This window comes from Pituophis catenifer, unplaced genomic scaffold, assembly GCF_029215685.1.
Source record: "Pituophis catenifer annectens isolate HBS135680 unplaced genomic scaffold, rPitCat1.0.hap2 SCAF_6, whole genome shotgun sequence".
NCBI classification, from domain to species: Eukaryota; Metazoa; Chordata; class Lepidosauria; order Squamata; family Colubridae; genus Pituophis; species Pituophis catenifer.
The window spans coordinates 520,603-541,152 of NW_027256886.1; the positions used below are offsets into that span (position 1 = coordinate 520,603).

Sequence of the window (20,550 nt, forward strand, 5' to 3'; positions counted from 1 at the left end):
TGGCAGTCACACAATACCTGCCTTTGTCGGGAGACAACCCCCCCCATACATCTCCTAATTTCTGCAGGCAGCCCTCCCCTTTGCCGGGCCTGGGACCTGCCTGGGCACGTGGAACTGCTGCTCTCGAGTGGCCCCATCGGAAGGGAGCCCAGTCTCTTTGGTGCTGGAGAAAGGAGGGTGAGGAAAGGTGTTTTCACCTGGAGCTCCAGGGAGGAGCTGTCCTTCCGCAGCAGGAGCCTTGCAGGAGGAAGGTGTGGCCCTGCAGGTGAGCCTGGTATATAAACTGCCCTATCCCTGGCCGGCCCAGGAAGGGCTGTTGGGCTGGCAGGCTTGGGGGAACCTCCAGAGACCCACAGGGACCGCTGGCCATGGGGGAGAAGCATGGCGGGAGCCACCGGGCCCTGCTCAATGAGGGAGAGGAAGCTGAAATGGTGAGTCTGTCCCACATGCCCCTCTTTCTTCCCCTCCACGGTTGCCTGGGAGGCAGCCTCTTGCCCTGAAGGAGAACTGTTCCTGCAGGGCTGCCCCAAAGTGCCATCCGAGCAGCCTCCAGAAGCTCTGGCAATGGGGGCAGAGTGTGGGGGGGGGACTGGCAGAAGGGAGGAAAACCCTCTCCAAGGAAAGGGGCCCTTTTGCTGAGGGTCCGACTGCTGCTCTCCGCACTACCATCAAGCCCTCTGTGGACCTTGGCAGTCACCTACCATGAGGCAACTCTGACTGGGAGGGGGCTGTCTTCTGGGAATGGCACAGAGGCCGATCAGGGTGGTCTTCCCTGGCTTTATTGCACAAAAGGTCATCGTTGCTTCCCCTCCGATGTGACATTCATCACCACCTGCACTCAAGAAGTTGCCCCGAGCTAACCCCACCCTCCGCCGCCACGGGAAGAACCCTGGAAGCCCGTCAGCGGCCGCTGCCCGTCGGAGTCCCTGCTGGAGTGGAGAGGCTGCCAGCGCAGCTTCCCCGGCCGGTCTTCGGCGGCTGCCTTTGCGGGAGTCCGCGCTCAGAGGCGCTTTCCGCCTCCCCATCCCGCCCGCAGTCTCCCCCTCTGCTCCCCCTCCCCACCAACATCTCCTGCTCTCCCCGGGGCGAGCAGCCCGCCTCTTGTGTACTGGAGCAGAGCCCCGGCGGACGGTCGGGAGCTCCGCGGGGCCGGTGGGAGGGGGGCTTCCTCCGGCCTCTTTCGCCGGACAGGCCCTCTGCGGAAACAGTTGCAAGGCAGAAGGCTCGGTCGGCGTCTTCTGGAAGCCCCGCGCTCAGCCGAACTTCCCCGGACGAAGCCCTGCGCCAGCCTCTCGCTCGCCTCGCCTTCTCTGGCCAGGAGGCAGCCCGATCCGCAGCCCTTCGGAAGCGGCGCACGGGTTCTTTTGGGCCCCCGGCCGGATTGGGGGGGCAGCGCAGGCAGAAGGCGGCTCTCCCTGGCAGGCTTTCTGGAGGGGCGGCAGGTAGCGAAGGCGCCCAGTCTCTACATGCCCCAGAGGACAGGTACATTTCCAAAGTTACACATTTAACTTTCATTTTCAGCACTTAGCAATGCCAAGGACACAAGAAGAACCAACAACATCACATTTAATTTTATATTAAAGTAATGTAATAAATAATAAATGTCAAAATTAATTCAATTAATATATGATAAGGTTTATTAAAGTTAATTGAAACTAATTTAATTAATTTTATATACCACCCATCTTGCTGTCAAGTGACTCTGGGCAGCTTATAACATCAGTACGGGTGTCCAGCAGAGGTGCAGGTATGAAGCCTTGAGGGAGGGTCTCCACAGGGTATGGTCCAAAGAGAGCTGCAACAGTGTGATTGACAAGTGTAATGCATATATCATTGCAGCCCTCCTCTTTGACTGTTCCCTGTGGACTCCCCTGCCTGAGGGCCGTTTTCTCAGTGCTGAAGTTTGGACTCGGTGCCCAGCCACGAAGGCTCCCCTGCCCCCTTCTGGCCCTTCCCACTTTGACAGTCGCTGCTTCACAGCCCTCCCTTACCTTTGCTACAGAAGCGGCCGAGCAGGAGAGAGTTGTAGGCAGGAGCAGCTTGGGATATTGAGGCTCCAGATATTGAGGCCATCTGTGGCCAAGACACCCAGCAGCCCATTGAAGGGTTGGGCAAGGGGTCCTGGGTGGCCATTGGCATGGGACGGTGGGGGGGGGCTCCTCAGCTCCTGCTCCCCAGGCCCTTCCAGAACATCCTCCCTCCTGAGCCTCTGCTGCTGAAATGCTTCTTTCTTTGAGACTGAGACGGGGTGTGGACCATCCCAAGACCCTCTGGGACATCTCTTGCAGGCCCAGGACCTACGAGGTCCCATTCAAGGATCCTGGGATCCAGCTGCTCACTCCCCCCAGTGGATGTCTTAATTTAGCCTCCTCTTCCACCAGAGGCCCAGCCTTGGAGCTCTTCCGCATTTTTAGGGGGGGGCATCGCCGGACTTGGGAGAAGAGTTTCTCCAAAGCAAACCAGGAGCAGCTCCCTCGTTCTCTTGGGCCAGACCCCAGGGGTTCAGAAGAGAGAGGAAAAAGGGACAGGTGGCCACAAGAAGGGGCCAGGGCTTGAGACGAGAGAGGCCACAATCCAGGAGCCAATGGTGGTGGCAGAAGGTGGCAGATCCTGCCTGGTAAAGCCCCAGGCAAGGATGTGCCACCTTCTGCTACCCTCGGTCTAGTCGCTTGGCAGCCGGAGACAGGGCCCAGCCCTGCGCGTCTGAGGCCGAGGCCATGCCAGTGTTTGGATCGGGTGTTCTTCGGAGACGCCTGCCAAAAAATAGGCCAGAGTCACGACCATCCCAAGCAGAATAAAAAGCAGGCAATTAAAAGAAATACAGGGCCAGCAATTACAGCAGTGATTAAAACAATTAAAGGCCAGAGTTCAAAAACCAGGGAGAGATCCAGAAAGGAAGCCCCACCCGGAAGAACCGGTCACTCCCTGCCTTGCATCAGCTGGGAGGGACCTTCGGCATCTACCGGGATGGGACCAGCTGACGGCGGCTGCCAAATTCCTGACACAGACCTCACCCAGGCTCCTTAGAGCTGCACGGGGCTCTTCAGTTCCCATCCTCCTAGAGCCAGTAGCACCAACGGCAGCCTGGGAGAAGGAGGAGGGCAGGGGATGGGTGGCTTTTCCGGAGCAGACCACTTGGGGGAAGCTGGGATGACAAGAGCACAGCAAGTCCTCCACTTAACAGCAGTTCGCTTTGTGACCATTTGAAGTTACAACAGCACTGAAAAAAGTGACACGACCGTTTTCCACGTGATGACCATGGCAGCAGCCCCACGGCCACCTGATTTACCTTCGGGTGTTTATCAAATGACTCAGGTTTACGATGGCTGCCCTGTCCCCTTTTGTGACCTTCTGACAAGCAAAATCAATGGGGAAGCCGGATTCACTTCACAACGGTGTTACTAACTGAACATTTTCAGTGATTCACTTAACCACTGTGGCAAGAAATGTCATAAAATGGGACAAAATTCACTTAACTGTCTCCCTTAACAACATAAATTTGGGGCTCAATTGTGATTGTAAGTCGAGGACTAAAGGCAAGAGGCCTCTCGCTTTGCCCAAAGTTTTCCTTCCCTAAACCGGATGGAATTGGCTGGTTTGATGGAGTCCAGGAACCAACCCGGCATCTGATCTCCTGGAAATGTAAGCAAAACAGTCCTGAAACGAACCGCAGGGATTCTCGTGAATTCAAAAGCACCTTGTTAGCTTCCCTTAATCCCTCCTCTGCACTTCAGGCACCCGGCTGCCAAAAGTCCTTGTGCCCAAAGCAGAGCTTGGTTCATTTTGGAGGCATCCTACTTGTGGCTTGGAGGCCGGCCAAGGAATTTGGCCAGATGCAGGTCAGGGGAAAGAGGCTGAAGTGGGCCTGAAGAACCAGCCCTGAGAGGTCTCCGAACAAGGGATCCCATCCACGCAAGCAGCCTGAGCCCAAACTCACTTTGTCCACTCGAAAATCTATTTGCTCCCTGCCTCTGTTGGATGCTGCCTGAATGGATTTCCAGGGAATGGATTTCCTGTTCATCTCTTGTTGGGGGGAATCAGCAAAAGAGTTTTAGCTTAAAAGTAAGCAATGAGTTTCTACAGATGGATCACCATCTCCTCCATCCAGCAGAGGTTGCAGTCTTCTTCTGAGAGGAAGCATCATAGGTACTTCCTTGAATGATAGGGAGACCCTTCCTCCTCCTCCTCCCTTCCAGCACTGATGATGTTAGCTAGTTCAGTCATGAAACATCTGCAAGGAAACGGTCAAGCTCAGAGAGCATCAAGGACCTGACAGTCCTCCTCGTCCACCTTCTGCTCTTCCTGATGTGGTGCTTGACAGATGCCAGACCTTCTTCCCCCAGGAAGCAGCAGGAACTTCTGAGACTTGGGCAGCAGCCCCGTTTCCATCTGACTTGAGGATGCCAACATTGGATCTGAGATCTGCCATGTGTCACCTGTGGCCATGTAGAGATTCTACGCTGATTTCCCCCTTTTCACTCCACCCCCAAGTTCAGCCATCTCTCCTCCTGCAGGTTGACTGTCTTGACTGTCTGTCTCTAAGTGGCTCAGTGGCTAAGATGCTGATCTTGTCGATCAGAAAGGTCAGCGGTTCGAATCCCTCGTATAGGTCTCCTGCGTGAGCAGAGGGGGTTGGACTAGATGACCTCCAAGGTCCCTTCCAACTCTGTTACTGTTACTTCGAGAACAGCCACAAGATGAGTTTTTACCAAGGTGGGACTGAGCCTTGACGCTGACTGAGTGGGGAGGGCTCCCTTCATGCAAAGTCTTTCTTTCCAGGAGATCTTGGGCTATAAGACCCGGGGCTTCCGGAGGGCCCTGTGCCTGGCTGGTTACGTCCTGTCCTGCGGGGGCCTCCTGCTTCTCTTCCACTGGAAACCCGAGTGGGATGTCTGGGCCAACTGCCAGCCCTGCAGCTTGGAAGAGGCCGACGTGGTGCTGCTCAGGACCACGGTAGGTGCCCCCCTCCCTTCTCATGGGAGCTTGCTCTCCAAAGGAGAATATTTGTAGCTTGGTGGGGGTGGGTGGGTACACTGAGGGGTCTTTGGTGCTCTCTGAGTGTGATTGTTTCCTTGCAGACGTTTCATTACCCAAAGTAGGTAACACCATCCGTGCCAGTCATGCTTAACTGCCAAAGAGGGTGAGGAATGAAAGAAAAGCAGAGGAAGGAATTGCAGTTTTGCATTCCTGAAAAATTATTGGGGTTTTGAAGACTGGGTGGATCTCGCTTTTAATCTGGAATCTCCTCTGTTCTCTATTCAGTCTCCTCTCCCCACCTGAATCAATCATCGTTGCCTGCTTTGAACCATGGTGGGCTGACCAGGACAGACCCCATGGAGGGTTTCCAGCAAAAATGGGACCAGTTGGATAGAAAGATAGAACTTAAAAGAACTGAAGGATCGAGAGCCACGATCCTTTGTGTATTAGCATTAGATTTTGGACAGGGAGAGTTTCATCGCAATCTTGAGTTAAAATCCTGGAACAGGGTTCCCCCAACCGTCTCCGTTTTAAGATGTGTGGACTTCAACTCTCAGAATACCCCAGCCTCCCATAGTGGGTGGGAAGCGCTGTCCTAGACCAGAGGTCCCCAAACTTGGCATCTTTAAGACTCCCAGAACAAGTCTTAAAATTGCCAGTTTTGGGAGGCCCTGATCGAGATGGGCATTAATGCCAACCAGTGGTGGGTTTCTACTGGTAGGGGTGGTGGCAGGATCAGCGGTGGGTTGCTACCGGTTCACCCCGGCTCAGGCAAACTGGTAGCAGTGGTGGCGGGAGGCTCCGCCCAGCCACCCAGCCGTCATCAAATGCGATTTGTGCATGCGCGAGCGAACCGGTAGCAAAGGTAAATGAAACCCACCCCTGGTCAGGAGGCTCGGATGTCATCACGGACACTCTGTGCATGTGCAGAAGGTTCTGCATATGGGCGGAAGCACCGGGCACGCACGCTCACAGTTCCGAACCAGTAGGGAAGGTAAGTGGGACCCACTACTGATGCCAACCCAGAAGGGGCTCCTGCGAAGAAGATGCTCAGGTGGGCAGGAGGGTGGATGGCTGCTGGTCTGCAAGCTGACCCTGGGACCAACTACAAGCAGCCTTCCGGTGCACCTGGCAGGGAGGGGCCACTCCACGTGGTCTCAGAAAAGGGCCTGCCTTGAGGGCTCCAGGGTGGTTTCTCCTCCCCTCCTAACCTGCGTTGTGCTCCTCCATGTCTGTTCTGTTTCCTCAGGATGAATTTCAGATTTGCACCCGGAAAAAGGTGACCTGGATCCCTCTGCCTGCCCACATGAAGCCCAGCTCTCTTGCCATGGACGACCAGGAGTCGCTCCTGAACAGGGTCACCGAGAAACCCGGGTTCAAGGTAAACAGGGATTCCCATCATCTGGTGGGGCTCTAGGAGCCTTCAAGAAGGACAGAAGGATGGGACGAGCAGAGACAAAGATCCTCCTGGCTTGGAGAACTGCTAGTGATCCTGCCCTTCAGGTCCAGCAGAAAAAGGCTGGAGCTGGCCAGTGCCAAGCCTTTACTCCTCTTACCAGGCTCAGCCGAGCGAGGGGGGCATTGCCAGGCTTCTCTCGTGAGCTGCTGGGAGGTGAAACCAGGACACGTCTCCTGTCCTGGCACAGCAGGCAGCGCAGAAATTCACCAGACACTCTCCCTCGAAGCCCCCAGCTCCCATAATCCACAGGCATACTGGTTCAGAGGGGGAGGCAGTTGTATTCCACACCTTGGTGGGGAGCCAGGTTGGAGAAGGTTGCCCCACCAGGCCCCACTGCCAGCTGGAAACCCCCTGCTTTGCTTCTCAGGGTTACGCGATGACTTTAATGTGTCTGGTTGCCTTTAAAAGAAGCTTCTTGGATGAGAAGCGAAACATTTTCAAGGAAAAAAGCAAAAAGAAAGTCCAGTTGCCTTTTGGAAAAGCACTTTTGGGTTAAACAAGTCTGTTCTTCCCCAGAGGACTTTTTTCTGCCAGAAACTAGAAGTAAATGGTGGAAACTGACCAAAAAAACCCTTCAAAATTCTCATTCATGTGACCACCGGATGTTGCAATCAGCCATAAATGCAAACAGGCTGCCTGTGTCCAAACGGGATCACATGATCTGTGGGCATCAAAACTTAATTTTTGAAGTACAGATGCCCACAAGTCTGTTGTAACTTCGAATGGTCATTAAGTGGGGAGTACCTGTAATAGTTTTTCTTCCCCTCCTTCAAGCTCTCCAGTGCTGCCCCCTCCCCCAACTGGTTCACCTCTTCCTTAAGCCTAAAGTTTGGTGTGGTCTCCCCTCCCCCCAGGCTTCAGGCCTGAGAGCATCTGGGACCCCCGTCCCCTCACTGTGGCTGCTGTCCTTGCTTGGCTCCGCAGGTGCGATCCCTCCAGGTGCAGAAGATCCGGTACGCCTGGGACTTCTCTGCTCGGGAGTTTCGGAAAGTTGGGTGAGTCCGGTTTCAGCCGCCGGGGAAGGAGGTGCAGCCAAAGAAAACTGCCCTCTAACACCAGCTGGGCCCTCTTCTCCTTCAGAGCCCTGGAGGACCATTACAGCTCCCTGGAGATCCATGCCAAGTTTGGGGCAGGGCTGACGAGCCCCCAGCAGGAGCTCAGGTATTCTCATCACTCAGCAGGGCCAGCACACCTGGTCAGGCAGAAAGCCCTGTTGGTGTTCAAGGCTCTGGGAGCGTCTTTGCACGCGGGATCCACCAGGCCACCTTCCCCCACAAGGTGGGGTGCCTGCCATTGCTCTTTATGGGAATACTGTCCCGCTGGGCTTCTTACTGGTTGAGAGCTTCCCCACCCAGGCTCAGGCCTCTGCAAGACACGGTGGTGGTGGTGGGCTTCTCTCCTGCCAGTGCTGAGCCACTTGCTCAGCTCTGCAGGGCTCTGCTGGTTTGTAGTAGCAGCCCGGGGTGCTTCTTCCACTTATTTATTCGTGTTGATGTGTTTTAATCCAAAGGTTGTCATTGAAGTGTTGTAATTTGAGGTGTCACCAATAGAAAAGAATCTTTGTAGCTCAGGGTTGAACTGAGGGTCCTTGATGCTCTCTGAGCTTGGAGGTTTTCTTGCAGATGTTTCAGGACCCAACTAAGTGACATTATCAGTGCTAGAAACCTCACCAAAAATATTACCTAGTTGGGTCCTGAAACGTCCGCAAGAAAACATCCAAGCACAGAGAGCATCAAGGACCCCTCAAGCTTGAGGTGTCACCTGCTGGCAGCTCCTGGAGCAGCATTTTGGGTAGGAGCTGGGATATAAAAACACAGGTGGATAAAGGAAGTGATGGGGCAGCTCCCTGGGGGCCAGTTCTAATTTTGGGAAGGACCTGATGATGTCCTCCGGGTCTTTCAAGGACAGGCTCTGCTTCAGGAGACAAAAGTAGCTGCACCCCTGACAGCAGAAGCTACCCCAAGCCAACTCCACCCATTGGGAGGAGCTGTTAGGCGACTTCAGGGTCTCCTGTTCGAAGGACCAGGGCTCCGTGAATGGCCACTCACTCAGGCCACCTGCAGACTCTGAAATGGCTCTAGTGTTGGCCTTGGAGGGGGATCCCGAGCTCATCTCTCTCCCTTCCATATCTTCAGGAGGGAAATCTGTGGCCCCAACGCCATCGACATCGAAGTCACGCCGATCTGGAAGCTGCTGGTCAAGGAGGTACTTTTCTTTCTGTGGATTGGCTTCTCTGGCACATTCTGTGGGTCAAGGCAGAGAGTGGATGTCCTGGGCTTCCCTTTCATCCCCACACAAAAAGTAGCTCTTTCTCCTTCTGCATCTGAATAGAATAGAACTGGAAGGGGCCTTGGAGGTCTTCTAGTCCAGCCCCCTGCTCAAGCAAGAGAGCCGATACAATTTAAAGACAAATGGCTGTCCAGTCTCTTCTTTTATTGAAAAAGTTTTACAAGTACAAATTTTCCCATCCCCCCCACTTTCCCTCCCTAACCCTCCCTAACCCTCCCCTCCTCCCATGACTTCCCCAAGGTGAAATCCAAATCCAAATCATATTATATCATAGTTTACCGCCCTTCTATTCCCCCCCGTGTACTATACATTTCTACATGACATTAAACTATTCTACCCCCTATATACTATACATTTCTACACAACATTCAACTAAAAGCTATCTGGTACTTCCTAGTTTGATATTTATTCTGCACATAATTTATCCATTTCTTCCACTCCCGTGCATAGGTCTCTTGAGTCCGGTCTTTTAAGTATGCTGATATCTTCGCCATTTCTGCAAAACTGGCCATCTTCAAAGTCCATTCTTCAATAGTAGGCATAACATCCCTTTTCCAATATTGACCAATCAGTAGCCTAGCTGCTGTCACCATGTACAATATCAATTTTGTTTCACCCATTGAAAAGTCCTTAACTATGCCCAATAAAAACAATTGAGGAGAAAATTGGAGTTTTTTCTTCAAAACATTTTGCATAACCCACCAAATTTTTATCCAGAAAGCCTTCACTTTCTTGCAAGTCCACCATATATGTAGCATCTAAACAATCACATTTCCAACATTTTGGTTGAACATTAGGATACATGCACGACAATTTCTTAGGATCTAGATGCCACCTATAAAACATTTTGTAAAAATTTTCCCTCAAATTCTGTGACTTGCTAAATTTAACATTCTGAACCCATATTTTTTCCCACGTTTCCATCATAACTGGTTCTGCAAAGTTTTGTGCCCATTTAATCATACAATCTTTAACCAATTCAGTTTCTGAATCTCTTTCTAACAAAACATTATAAACCCTCTTGATATGCATTGGGCCTTTCTCTTTTATCTGTCTTACCAATTCTTCTTCATGCAACATTAAACCAGTTTTTTGATCTTCTCTTCTTAATAGAATAGAATAGAATCTTTATTGGCCCAGTGTGATTGGACACACAAGGAATTTGTCTTGGTGCATACGCTCTCGGTGTACATAAAATAAAAGATACGTTCATCAAGAATTATAAGGTACAACACTTAATGATAGTCATAGGTTACAAATAAACAATCAGGAAACAAACTCCAGTGATGAAGCTCCCACAACTTCTGAAGGCAAAAGCTATTCCCCTGGTTGATTATCCTCACTGTCAGGAAATTTCTCCTTAATTCCAGGTTGCTTCTCTCCTTGGTTAGTTTCCAACCATTGTTTCTTGTCCTGCCTTCCAATGCTTTGGAGAATAGCTTGATCCCCTCTTCTTCTTTGTGGCAGCCCCTCAAATACTGGAAGGCTGCTATCATGTCACCCCTAATTCTTCTTTTCTCTAGAGTGGCCAAACCCAAATCCTCCAACTGTTCTTCATATGTTTTAGCCTTTGATCATCTTAGTTGCTTTTAGTTGCAGCTTAGTCATTCCTTGGTGGTTCTGTGCATCTGCGCTTTGTGGATCATCTTCAGATAGCAGAAAATAATTGTAGCTGGTTCCTCCTTTGAGTCTTGGTTTGTCCACTGTCCCACCTGGCAACACGTTGTCCATCTCCTCCTCCCCAGCTTCCTTTTTGGTACAGGAGGTACTGGAGGCCTCCTAGAACTCCCACAGGGGAGGCCTTCTGAAATCTTCCCACCAGCAGCGTTTTTCTCCTCTTGTGGTTTTAGAGATCGCACCCTGCAGGTTTTCTCCAGCACAGATGCCTTCTGGCTCATCTCCAAGGGTTTATTTGACTGTTGTCTTCAGCAACTTTGCTCCTGACATGTTAAAAAGTTCAGATCTGGTTTGTATGGCTGCTCTAGGCTATTAGGTTCCTGACTTCTCAGGGAGTTTTCTGGTTATGTTCACAACTTCTGGTGGCAAGCAGTTCCACTGGTTGATTCTTCTCACTGTGAGGAAATTTCTCCCTAGTTCTATGTTGCTTCTCTCTTTGATTAGTTTCCATCCTTTGCTTCTTGTCTTGCCTTCTGGTCCTTTGGAGAATAGACCCCCCTCTTCTTTGTGGCAGCCCCTAAATATTGGAAGAGTGCTATCATGTCTCCCCTAGTCCTCCTTTTCACTAGACTAGACACATCCAGTTTCTGGAACTGTTCTTTGTATGTTTTAGTCTCCAGTTCCCCAATCATCTTTGTTGCTCTTCTCTGCAGGATTTCTAGGGTCTCAGCCTCTTTTTTTTTTTTTGTATCGTGGTGACCTAACCTAACCACTTGGTGTCTTTTTTTCTTCCCCAGGTGCTGCACCCATTTTACATCTTCCAAGCCTTCAGTGTCTGCCTGTGGTTTGCAGAGAATTACATTGAGTATGCTGTGGCCATAATCATCATGTCCCTCCTTTCCATTTCACTCACTGTGTATGATCTCAGAAAGGTGAGCCTACCTGTCCTTCCCTGTTCACCAAAAATGTCTTCTCATCAGCATTCTTAGGCATTGAGGAGGAGCTGATTGGTTCATTCCTCAATTGCTGCCCAAGAGGTTCTGTCTCATCTTCCTGGAAAGCCCTCTCCTCATGCGGCCACCCAGGATTTGCTCAGCCCTACAAGAACTCAAATTCTTGGAGCATCTGCTAGGTTGGAGCCTTGGGCTGCCCCTCAGGTGCTTCCTGGATCTGGATGAATTTTGCCAGCTGCTTCAGGAGTCTCCCAACATTTGTGGAGAATTTCTTGGTGGCCTACTAGGAACAGGAGGTGACCTGGGTTCAACAAAATTGCTCCAAAGGACAAATTGTGAGTAGATCCAGAAATTCTAAAAGTTGGAGTAGCACAAGTGATCCTGGAAGAAGACAAGAAGGAATTGTGAACTTCACCAGACCTGAAGGTTGAATGCCAGTTCCTCCTCCTTCTCCTCCTTCTGCAACGCTCTCTACATGGGGCTCCCCTTGAAGAGCACTCGGAGGCTCCAGCTGGTCCAGAATGCGGCCGCGCGGGTGGTTATGGGTGCGACTCGGCGTGCCCATGTAACACCACTCCTGCGCGAGCTGCACTGGCTCCCGGTGGTCTTCCGAGTGCGATTCAAGGTGTTGGTCACCACCTTTAAAGCGCTCCATGGTTTAGGACCAGGATACATACGAGACCGCCTTCTGCCATCAACAACCTCCCACCGGCCAATACGCTCCCATAGAGAGGGGCTCCTCAGGGTGTCGTCGGCCAAACAATGCCGACTGGGGACACCCAGGGGGAGAGCCTTCTCTGTGGGGGCACCAGCTCTTTGGAATGAGCTGCCCCTAGAGCTTCGTCTTAGCCCCGACCTGCGTACTTTTCGCCGTGCCCTAAAGACCTTCCTGTTTCAGCAAGCTGGACTGGCCTAATATGAATTTTAAGTGGGTGTATGTGTGTTTTAATTTGAGGGCCAAATTGTATATATTTGTTTTAACTGGTTTTAAATTTTATAAATTCATGTGTTTTAATGTGGCTGTACACCGCCCTGAGTCCCCTGGGAGAAGGGCAGTATAGAAATCCAATAAACTATAACTAACTATAAACTCCTCCTCCTTCCTCCTTCCTCCTTCTTCTTCCTCCTCTCACCCCTTCCTTCTCCTTTCTTGCCTTTATTTTCCAGGAACTAGGGAAGATCCCTTTGGAGATGCTTCCCATACCCCATTCCTTCTGGCCATCACCCTGGCACCCTGGCACCTCTTCCCCCTCTGATCTCTTCAGGATATTCCAATAGACCATTACATGTTAGCTGCTGGCACCTTCCTAGCCTTACCTATCTGCCCACTGGTTGGGATGTCCCCCTGTCCCTCTCTTCCCTGATCTGATTCTCCCTTTCCTCCTAACACAGCAATCTGTGAAGTTGCACCAGCTGGTGGAATCCCATAATAGTGTCCTGGTCAAGGTGTTCAGGAAACAGACAGGTAAGGCAGCAAAGAGATCTCCATCGTTCATTTTGTCTGTGTCTGAGCCAGGGATGAGAGAGAGCCCTGAGGATGTTACAAAACTGAGTTCAAACCACTCCAAATAGAGTTTTCCAATAGTTCTTTTATTCTTGCGTTATTCAGACAAAAGGCAAGGCTAATATGCAATTAATCTTAACTAGTTCCTTTATATTTATACATTTTATTTATTTGTTTGTTTGTTTGTTTATTTGTCAAGAACATATTTTGTAATAAGTATAAGCATGGATTGGATACATAAAATAGATACAAATAGAAGAAACATTAGGACAGGGACGGTATCGGGTGAAATTAAAAAAATTCCCCTACTGGTTCTGTGGGTGTGGCTTGTTGGCAGGAGGTCATGTGACTGGGTGAGCATGGCCAACTTAACATCACTCACATCAAGGGGCTCCTCACCGGCCCCTCCCCTCCCAGCTACTCCTTGTCACGAATGGCAGGAAAATGGGGAGGGGAATATTCCTGCCTACCATCCTTCCCTCAGTCTTTGCTGAGATTGAGGAATGGATGACAGGCAGGAAAGCTGCTCCACCCCCCTCCTAGGGGCTACCTTAAAGGGACAGATTGCAACAGCTTCGTTCTGAATGGAGGGAGAAAAGTTAGCATTCTCTCTGCTGCATTTAACATTGAATTCTGTGGCAGAGAGAATGCTAACTTTTCTCCCTCCATTCAGAATGGAGCTGCTGTTCCCTTTATGGTTCCCTCCCGGCCCCCTCCCTCCTGGGGATTACCTTAAAGGGACAGGCTAAAGCAGCTCCGTTCTGAATGGAGGGAGAAAAGTTAGCATTCTCTGCTGCATTTAACATTGAATTCTGTGGCAGAGAGAATGCTAACTTTTCTCCCTCCATTCAGAATGGAGCTGCTGTTCCCTTTATGGTTCCCTCCCGGCCCCCTCCCTCCTGGGGATTACCTTAAAGGGACAGGCTAAAGCAGCTCCGTTCTGAATGGAGGGAGAAAAGTTAGCATTCTCTCTGCTGCATTTAACATTGAATTCTGTGGCAGAGAGAATGCTAACTTTTCTCCCTCCATTCAGAATGGAGCTGCTGTTCCCTTTATGGTTCCCTCCCGGCCCCCTCCCTCCTGGGGATTACCTTAAAGGGACAGGCTAAAGCAGCTCCGTTCTGAATGGAGGGAGAAAAGTTAGCATTCTCTCTGCTGCATTTAACATTGAATTCTCTGGAATATCAAGGGGCTGGAAGAGGTGAGCGGCGACTGGCCGGGCGTGGATGGGACCAAGGAGGGGTAATTACTACCAGTTCAGTGAACTGATGCCCATAATCCCTAGCGGATAGCCCGAACGGGTAGGATTTCACCACTGGACGGTAGGCACACTGGTGTTCTTATGCACACCCCTTACAGACCTTTTAGGAATGGGGTGAGGTCAACAGTAGACAGTCTTAGGTTAAAATTTTGGGGGTTTTGGGATGAAACCACAGAGTCAGGCAGTGCATTCCAGGCCTTGACCATTCTGTTGCTGAAGTCGCATTTTCTGCAATCGAGTTTGGTGCGGTTTACTTTGAGTTTGTATCTATTGTGTGCTTGTGTATTGTATTGTGTATATACTGTACATATACAGTATATCTGTGTTACTTGTCTAATTTCAAAGTTAGCTTACTACAATAAGCTATGGTTGTCAGGGTGGCAATTGTGCATGCACTTGAAAATGTGGCTGCTGTATTGGAATTTGCTGTGCTCCAGCTGCCACTTGTGCTTGAGTTGCAATATTAATGTAACCCGCTGGAGATGCAGTCATTTGCCTTTGCTGCATTAAGTATTGTTGTGCTCCCTCTAAAAGGACACCAGCACCACCAGGGGCTGCTGAAGATTGGGCCTCTGGAGACACTTGTGGCATTGCAGTCTGAATATCTGAGTGAGTTAGGGACATGTTTGATAAAGTCTTATGCAATACTTGTAATTGTTCTTGCAAACTGCGATGCATTTCAGCTTTTTCTAGTGAATTACTTTCGCCAGCAGATGGTGCTGCACCTTTAGTTTCAGGCAGCTCAGATAACTTTTCTGCCTTCGTGGCATGATGTGTAATTTGAGAACAGAGAATGTCATGTGACAATTGTGACGTGTACACAGCTCTCTGTTCTGATTTGCCTGACACAATACCTTCTAGGGGGTGTGTTTTAGGCTTCAGAGAAGAAGGCAAGATGGAGGTTTTAGTGGTTTGAAAAACACGAGATTCTCTCTTATCTGGCTCGAGCATAGATAAAACCGTTTTTGCCTGGTATAGCTCACGTTCAAAAAATTCTATTTGATCATGATAGCTTTTCATAGCTTGCTCATGCTGGGTGAGCTTAGAGCTTCGAGGAGAATAATAAAATACTTCTCTCTCTGTGTGGGAGAAAAAATGCTCAGCCATTTGTGAAAACTTTGGCTTTGCACAAAGCGTTTCAAAACTTTGGGCTTCTGCAGGAATTGTTTGAGAGCATGCATAATCAGAAGGGGACGTCACTGACCTCAGTTGCAGCACGTCGCCTTCAAGAGCAGCTTTTCTGTTTTCATCTTCCTGAAGCTTCTTTAAGAGCATTTCATCCGTTTCTTCTACTCCTCCCATGGCTCCTTCTAGCCGGGTGGCTGAAGCGAGTGGCTGGAAATTTGAAAACCTCCTTTCTGCTTCTTCTTCGTCGTAGAGAAGCAAATCACTTGTAGAGAATGCTCTTGAGGTTCATTTTCCCTTTTTTCTTCTTTTTTGGCATCTTAGCAGTCAATTACATTAGCATTCCGCAGTCGCTAAAATAATCATCTGTCTAAATTAGCCTAGATGCTTATCATCAAAGTAACAAGCAAGGAAAAAGCCATAAATCAATCCGAACCATCCTCTGCTACCACGTGTCAGGCTGGCAATTAATCCCATTCCCCTTTTGGGGTAATTGCACTTAATTAGAGACGGACCGTGGCTTTTCCTTGAAGTATACTTTAAGACAATAAACCCGAGATACATTCTAATAAAACACATTTTATTATAAAGAAGTAAAAAACAATCTTACTAGCTATTAATTACATCCTGGCAAACTTCCCTGCCTTGCTGGCAGAAGTTCTAGCAGACAAACAAAGAAAGTTAGAAGAAGGAAAAGTGAAGAAAGAATGTGGACATGCACAGTAGCTTAGAGATAAGGTGCCCAGCATCTACCGTAAGTCTTAGAATTCAAGCACAGCTGGCAAACACAAAAAAAATGCAGTGACAATGGTAGAGCCTCAGTGGCACAGTGGTTGGAGAGCAGTACTGCAGGCTACTTCTGCTGACTGCCGGCTGTCTGCAATTTGGCAGTTCGAATCTCATCAGGCTCAAGGTTGACTCAGCCTTCCGTTCTTCTGAGGTCAGTAAAATGAGGATCTGAATCGTTGGGGTCAAGAGGCTGACTCTGCTTAGAGAGCAGTGTAAAGCATTGTAAAGCGGTATATAAGTGCTATTGCTATGCCCAACTAGACTATTAAGAAAGTATAACCAACAAGGCTACTCAAATTGCTCTAGTATCGTTGCCCAGCTAGACTGACTTGGATTCTCACCTGTAATGCTCGTCTCAGCTTGACAACAGAAAAGGAAGGGAGGGGGTGGAATTCCTGGGGGAGTTGGGGGTTGGGCTGAGGGATCCAAGCCATCTGGCTAAGCCTGAGAAAGTTCCTACACTTCAAGGTCATGTTATGAGAACTTTTCCAACAGCACAGGCTGTTTCTCAAAACACAAAGAATGCGTTGGATTGGTGGGCAATGGACGGGGGGTGGGTGAGGGCTAATGGGGAAAAGGGGAATTTATCTGTGCTACTTTCTGTGGGAACCTTTAGAATTGGCTTTGCTTCTTCTGTGTCCCTTTGGATCCATAGTAAAGTTACTCTCTTGGTAAAGTTATGTCCCAGGAGTTTCTTTTTCTGCATATACCAGTGGGACAGTTGACAGCTACACATTCACGCAATGCTCTCTTACACTCTCAGGTGATCAGGCTGCGTTATAGTGGGCTGGGAAGCAGACTCGGGGCATCCCCTGCTCTGACAAGAGTCGTCTCACACTTTGGGGATCTGGATTTCTTCCAGTCTTCTCTTTATACCCACCTTGGTTACTCTGAATTCACATGAATGGGGCACATCCAGTGGTGGGATTCAGCCAGTTTGCACCACTTCGGGAGAGCCGGTTGTTAACTTTCTGAGCAGTTTGGCAAACTGGATGTTGGAAGAAATCATAAGGGCAGAGAACCGGTTGTTCAATTACTTGAATCCCACCACTGGGCACATCTTGCCCCAGGCACCTCAGGAAGTCCACATTCTCACTCCCTGCTCCATGACTCCGTGAAAAATGCCATCCACGGCATTCCTTGCGCAACCACTAATCTTCCTCTTGTATCCTCAGCAATAATTCACTCATACACACATTCCAGCAATGGGAGATTCCCGGTGGGTTCACGAAAAGGTACTGTAGGCTCACTATACTCATGATGTATTCTAATATACTACATATCACATTTGTCATCTATCCATGGCATATAACATAAAATGGGGCCAGAACCGGAACTTGTGAGACCTCTCAGCGGCTACAGAGCTGTGGGCGAGGGGCCTGACTGGGAGAGGAAGCAGCTTCGGGGGCCCCCATTCCTGCCTGAGGAGCAGCACCCCCCCAAAGGCAGGAGCTAAGCTGTCCAGCTAGAAGGGGGCCACAGACGGGTAGAGCAGGCGAAGGAGGCGAAGCAGGGCCTTCCTTGGGGAGCCGGCCCCCCAGAGACCCAAAATAGAGACCCCCAGAGAAATACCTCAGAATCCCCCTCTCAAAGGTTCTCTTTTCCGACAGGCACCCAGGAGGTGGAATCCCGCCATCTGGTGCCCGGAGACACCCTGATCCTGGACGAGGGCAGAAGCCTGCTGCCCTGCGATGCCCTCCTGCTCAGCGGCCAGTGCATCGTGAATGAAGGCATGCTGACTGGTAAGCGGGGTGACGGTCTCTCCCATTGCTTGGACCAAAGTCTCAGCACACAGGGATGGAGCAGCTCCTGAATTTGGTGGTGGGGAGACGTCTGGCTCCGTAGGAGGCATTACACCCCCACTCCCTTCACAGCAGCAACATGCAACGTGCTTGGTTAGAATCCAGGGGAGGGCGAGGTGGGGGTGTCGACAGGAGTCACGGAAATCTCCCAGGCCCTGCAGATTAAACCCAAGGAAGCCTGAACGCTTCTGGGAACATTTTGAATCGTCTTATATTTCATGCACATAAAGCTTGCAAAATAGTGGTTGTAGCTCTGTGTGCGTAATATTGTGTGGAATTGTCAGGTCCACAAATGAAGGTTCAGTTAAAGTGATTTATTGCTAAAAGCTTCTGCAAAATTATCCAGTGGAACAGAAGTTGCCTCTAGACGTTGTGGGAGCTTCATCACTGGAGGCTTTTAAGAAGAGACTGGACAAGCATTTGTCTGAGATGCTTTAGGGTCTCCTACTCGAGCAGGGGTTGGACTAGAAGACCTCCAAGGTCCCTTCCCAACTCTCTCATTCTGTTATTCTTGTCTTGTAATTGCAGCGAGAACATGCTCCCAGTAATACGTTTAAAGTGTCATGTCCACGTGATATTGCCTCCATCTCGCCCCAGCCAACAGCTGGCTCCTCTTAAAGTCATCTTTAGCTGCTGTAGTTTTAAAGCGGTGTTTCCCCCACTTCTCACAATGTTATTTTCTTGCCATGAATATATCAGACACACTTCATTGATCATGAGGTTGTTAGTGAGGTTGAGGGGGACGTGACCACTCACGCATGCCCACAAAGAGCAGCTCATCCTTCACCCGTCTGTCTGGGGAGCCATGGAGGGGGGGCCAGGGCTGAGTCTCCCTTTCCTGCCTCCTCCAGGGGAAAGCCTTCCCGTCACCAAGACCAGTCTGCCCCGTGACTGTAAGAGCAGCCAGCCGTGGCATCTCAGCTCCTCCGAGGACAGCAAGAGGCACCTTCTGTTCTGTGGGACAGACGTTATCCAGGCCAGGGGAGGTGATGGAGGACCAGCAAGGGCTGTCGTGCTGCGGACCGGTGGGTGAACAGGCATCTTGTATTGTGTGAACGGTGTAAGCTGGACAGTGGAAAGTGGATCTTCCCCTCTCCCCCAAACCTGGACTCTTCTGGAAGGGATCCCCACCCCTTCATTAAACTGCCTGATTCTGGCATCCTTGTGGTCAGGATGGGGTGGGGAGAGGTCCAGTCAGTGTCTCCCTCTGGATGTCCAGATCTCCTCCAAGGGTCTTCTGAACTGGGTTTCAGTCACAGATACACAGAGGGCCCTCCCGTGGCTCAGGATGATTCAAACTTATGAGGTAGCTATGAGTCGTGTCCACCACCTCCAGAAACCACCTTCCCATTCATGCTCATCCTGATCCAGGTAGGGTGGGCAGTCTCTGTCCTTCAGTCTGGTCTCTGGGGTGCTGCCTTCCTCTTCCTCCACCTTGCCTCCACCCTAGACTCTTCAGGAAGTGAGCAATAAACATGTAAGCCCAACCTGCCTTCCCTCACCTCCCAGCCTTAGGAGGCCTCTAAGGATCACTGCTCCTCTCTCTTCTTCACCATCTCAGGTTTCAACACAGCCAAGGGAGACCTGGTGAGATCCATCCTGTATCCCAAGCCGATGAACTTCCGCCTCTACAGGGATGCCATGCAGTTTCTCCTGTGTCTCGTGGTGGTGGCTGGCATTGGGATGATCTACACAGTCTGTGTCTTTGTAATCAATGGGGTGAGCAGTGGGGGAAGGGCAGAGGCTGCCCAGGGGTTTCTGGGGGGGCGGCGCAAATACGGAGGCTTCTTCCTTGCTCAGTTAGGCCTGCTGGTGGCTCTACATACAAATCCATGGTTCAAGCAACAGTTCAGAATCCATAAGGGCTATAATTATCTCATAGCTTTAGTATAGATCAGGGGACTCCAACCTTGGCAACTTTAAGGCTTGTGGACTTCAACTCCAGGAATTCCCCAGCTGGCCCCGGAATTCAAGCCCGTAAGTCTTAAAGTGGCCAAGGTTGGAGACCTCCTGGTTTAGAAGGATCTAGATTAAGGCTAAGATCTATCCACCAGATTGGGTGAAGAGGACGCACTGCAGACCCCTTCCCTTAAATGTTGCCATCTAGTGGGATCTGGGAAGGGTGCCCTTTCCATAGCAGCCCCTGCCCTCTGGAGCAGTTTCCCCTTTGAGATCTGGTAGGCCCTCTTAATCTTCTGGAAAGCCATCAAAAACTGCCTCCCCACCACCCCCAAAGTTGATACAGATGAATGGGTGTAAGGTGCCTGATTCATCTCATTTTTTTCCCATTATTTTTATTACTGATTTTACTATTGTCATTAGCTACCCAGAATTGTGTTCCACTTTCAAATTTGCCAAGAAAATTGCGGGGCTGGTTAGTCCAGGCAATTGCCAAGAATCAACCCAAAGGAAGGAAGGAAGGAAGGAAGGAAGGAAGGAAGGAAGGAAGGAAGGAAGGAAGGAAGGAAGGAAAGAAAGAAAGAAAGAAAGAAAGAAAGAAAGAAAGAAAGAAAGAAAGAAAGAGAAAGAATCCATCCTGATTCTAGTATGTGAAGGATGACATTGATTGGGTCCATCAGTTTTTGGCTCCCTCAGCCAATCACCTGTGACCCTTTTAAATGACCATTCCCACAATCACATGCTATTGGCCATGCTGGCTTGGGCTGATGAGAGTGAAAGTCCAAAACATCTGGAAGGCAGCTGTTTGCCTCCTTGGTCTTCCTGGGAAGCTGACATTTTGGAAAACCTTCTTGCCAAGGATTTTCCTGGCATGA

At 50.1% G+C, this 20,550-nt stretch overlaps 1 protein-coding gene across 1 annotated transcript in view; it reads left to right on the top strand.

Annotated features, from left to right (window-relative positions):
* Positions 1–368: 368 nt before the first annotated feature.
* ATP13A4 (ATPase 13A4) overlaps positions 369–20,550 on the top strand; it is a 35,141-nt gene continuing 14,959 nt past the window's right edge. The window contains exons 1-11 of the mRNA XM_070944903.1: positions 369–431; positions 4,780–4,953; positions 6,227–6,358; positions 7,361–7,431; positions 7,517–7,597; positions 8,572–8,641; positions 11,140–11,274; positions 12,688–12,760; positions 17,585–17,716; positions 18,628–18,801; positions 19,338–19,495. Of these exons, the coding sequence (XP_070801004.1) occupies positions 369–431; positions 4,780–4,953; positions 6,227–6,358; positions 7,361–7,431; positions 7,517–7,597; positions 8,572–8,641; positions 11,140–11,274; positions 12,688–12,760; positions 17,585–17,716; positions 18,628–18,801; positions 19,338–19,495 (1,263 nt within the window). The remainder of the gene's footprint in view (positions 432–4,779; positions 4,954–6,226; positions 6,359–7,360; positions 7,432–7,516; positions 7,598–8,571; positions 8,642–11,139; positions 11,275–12,687; positions 12,761–17,584; positions 17,717–18,627; positions 18,802–19,337; positions 19,496–20,550) is intronic.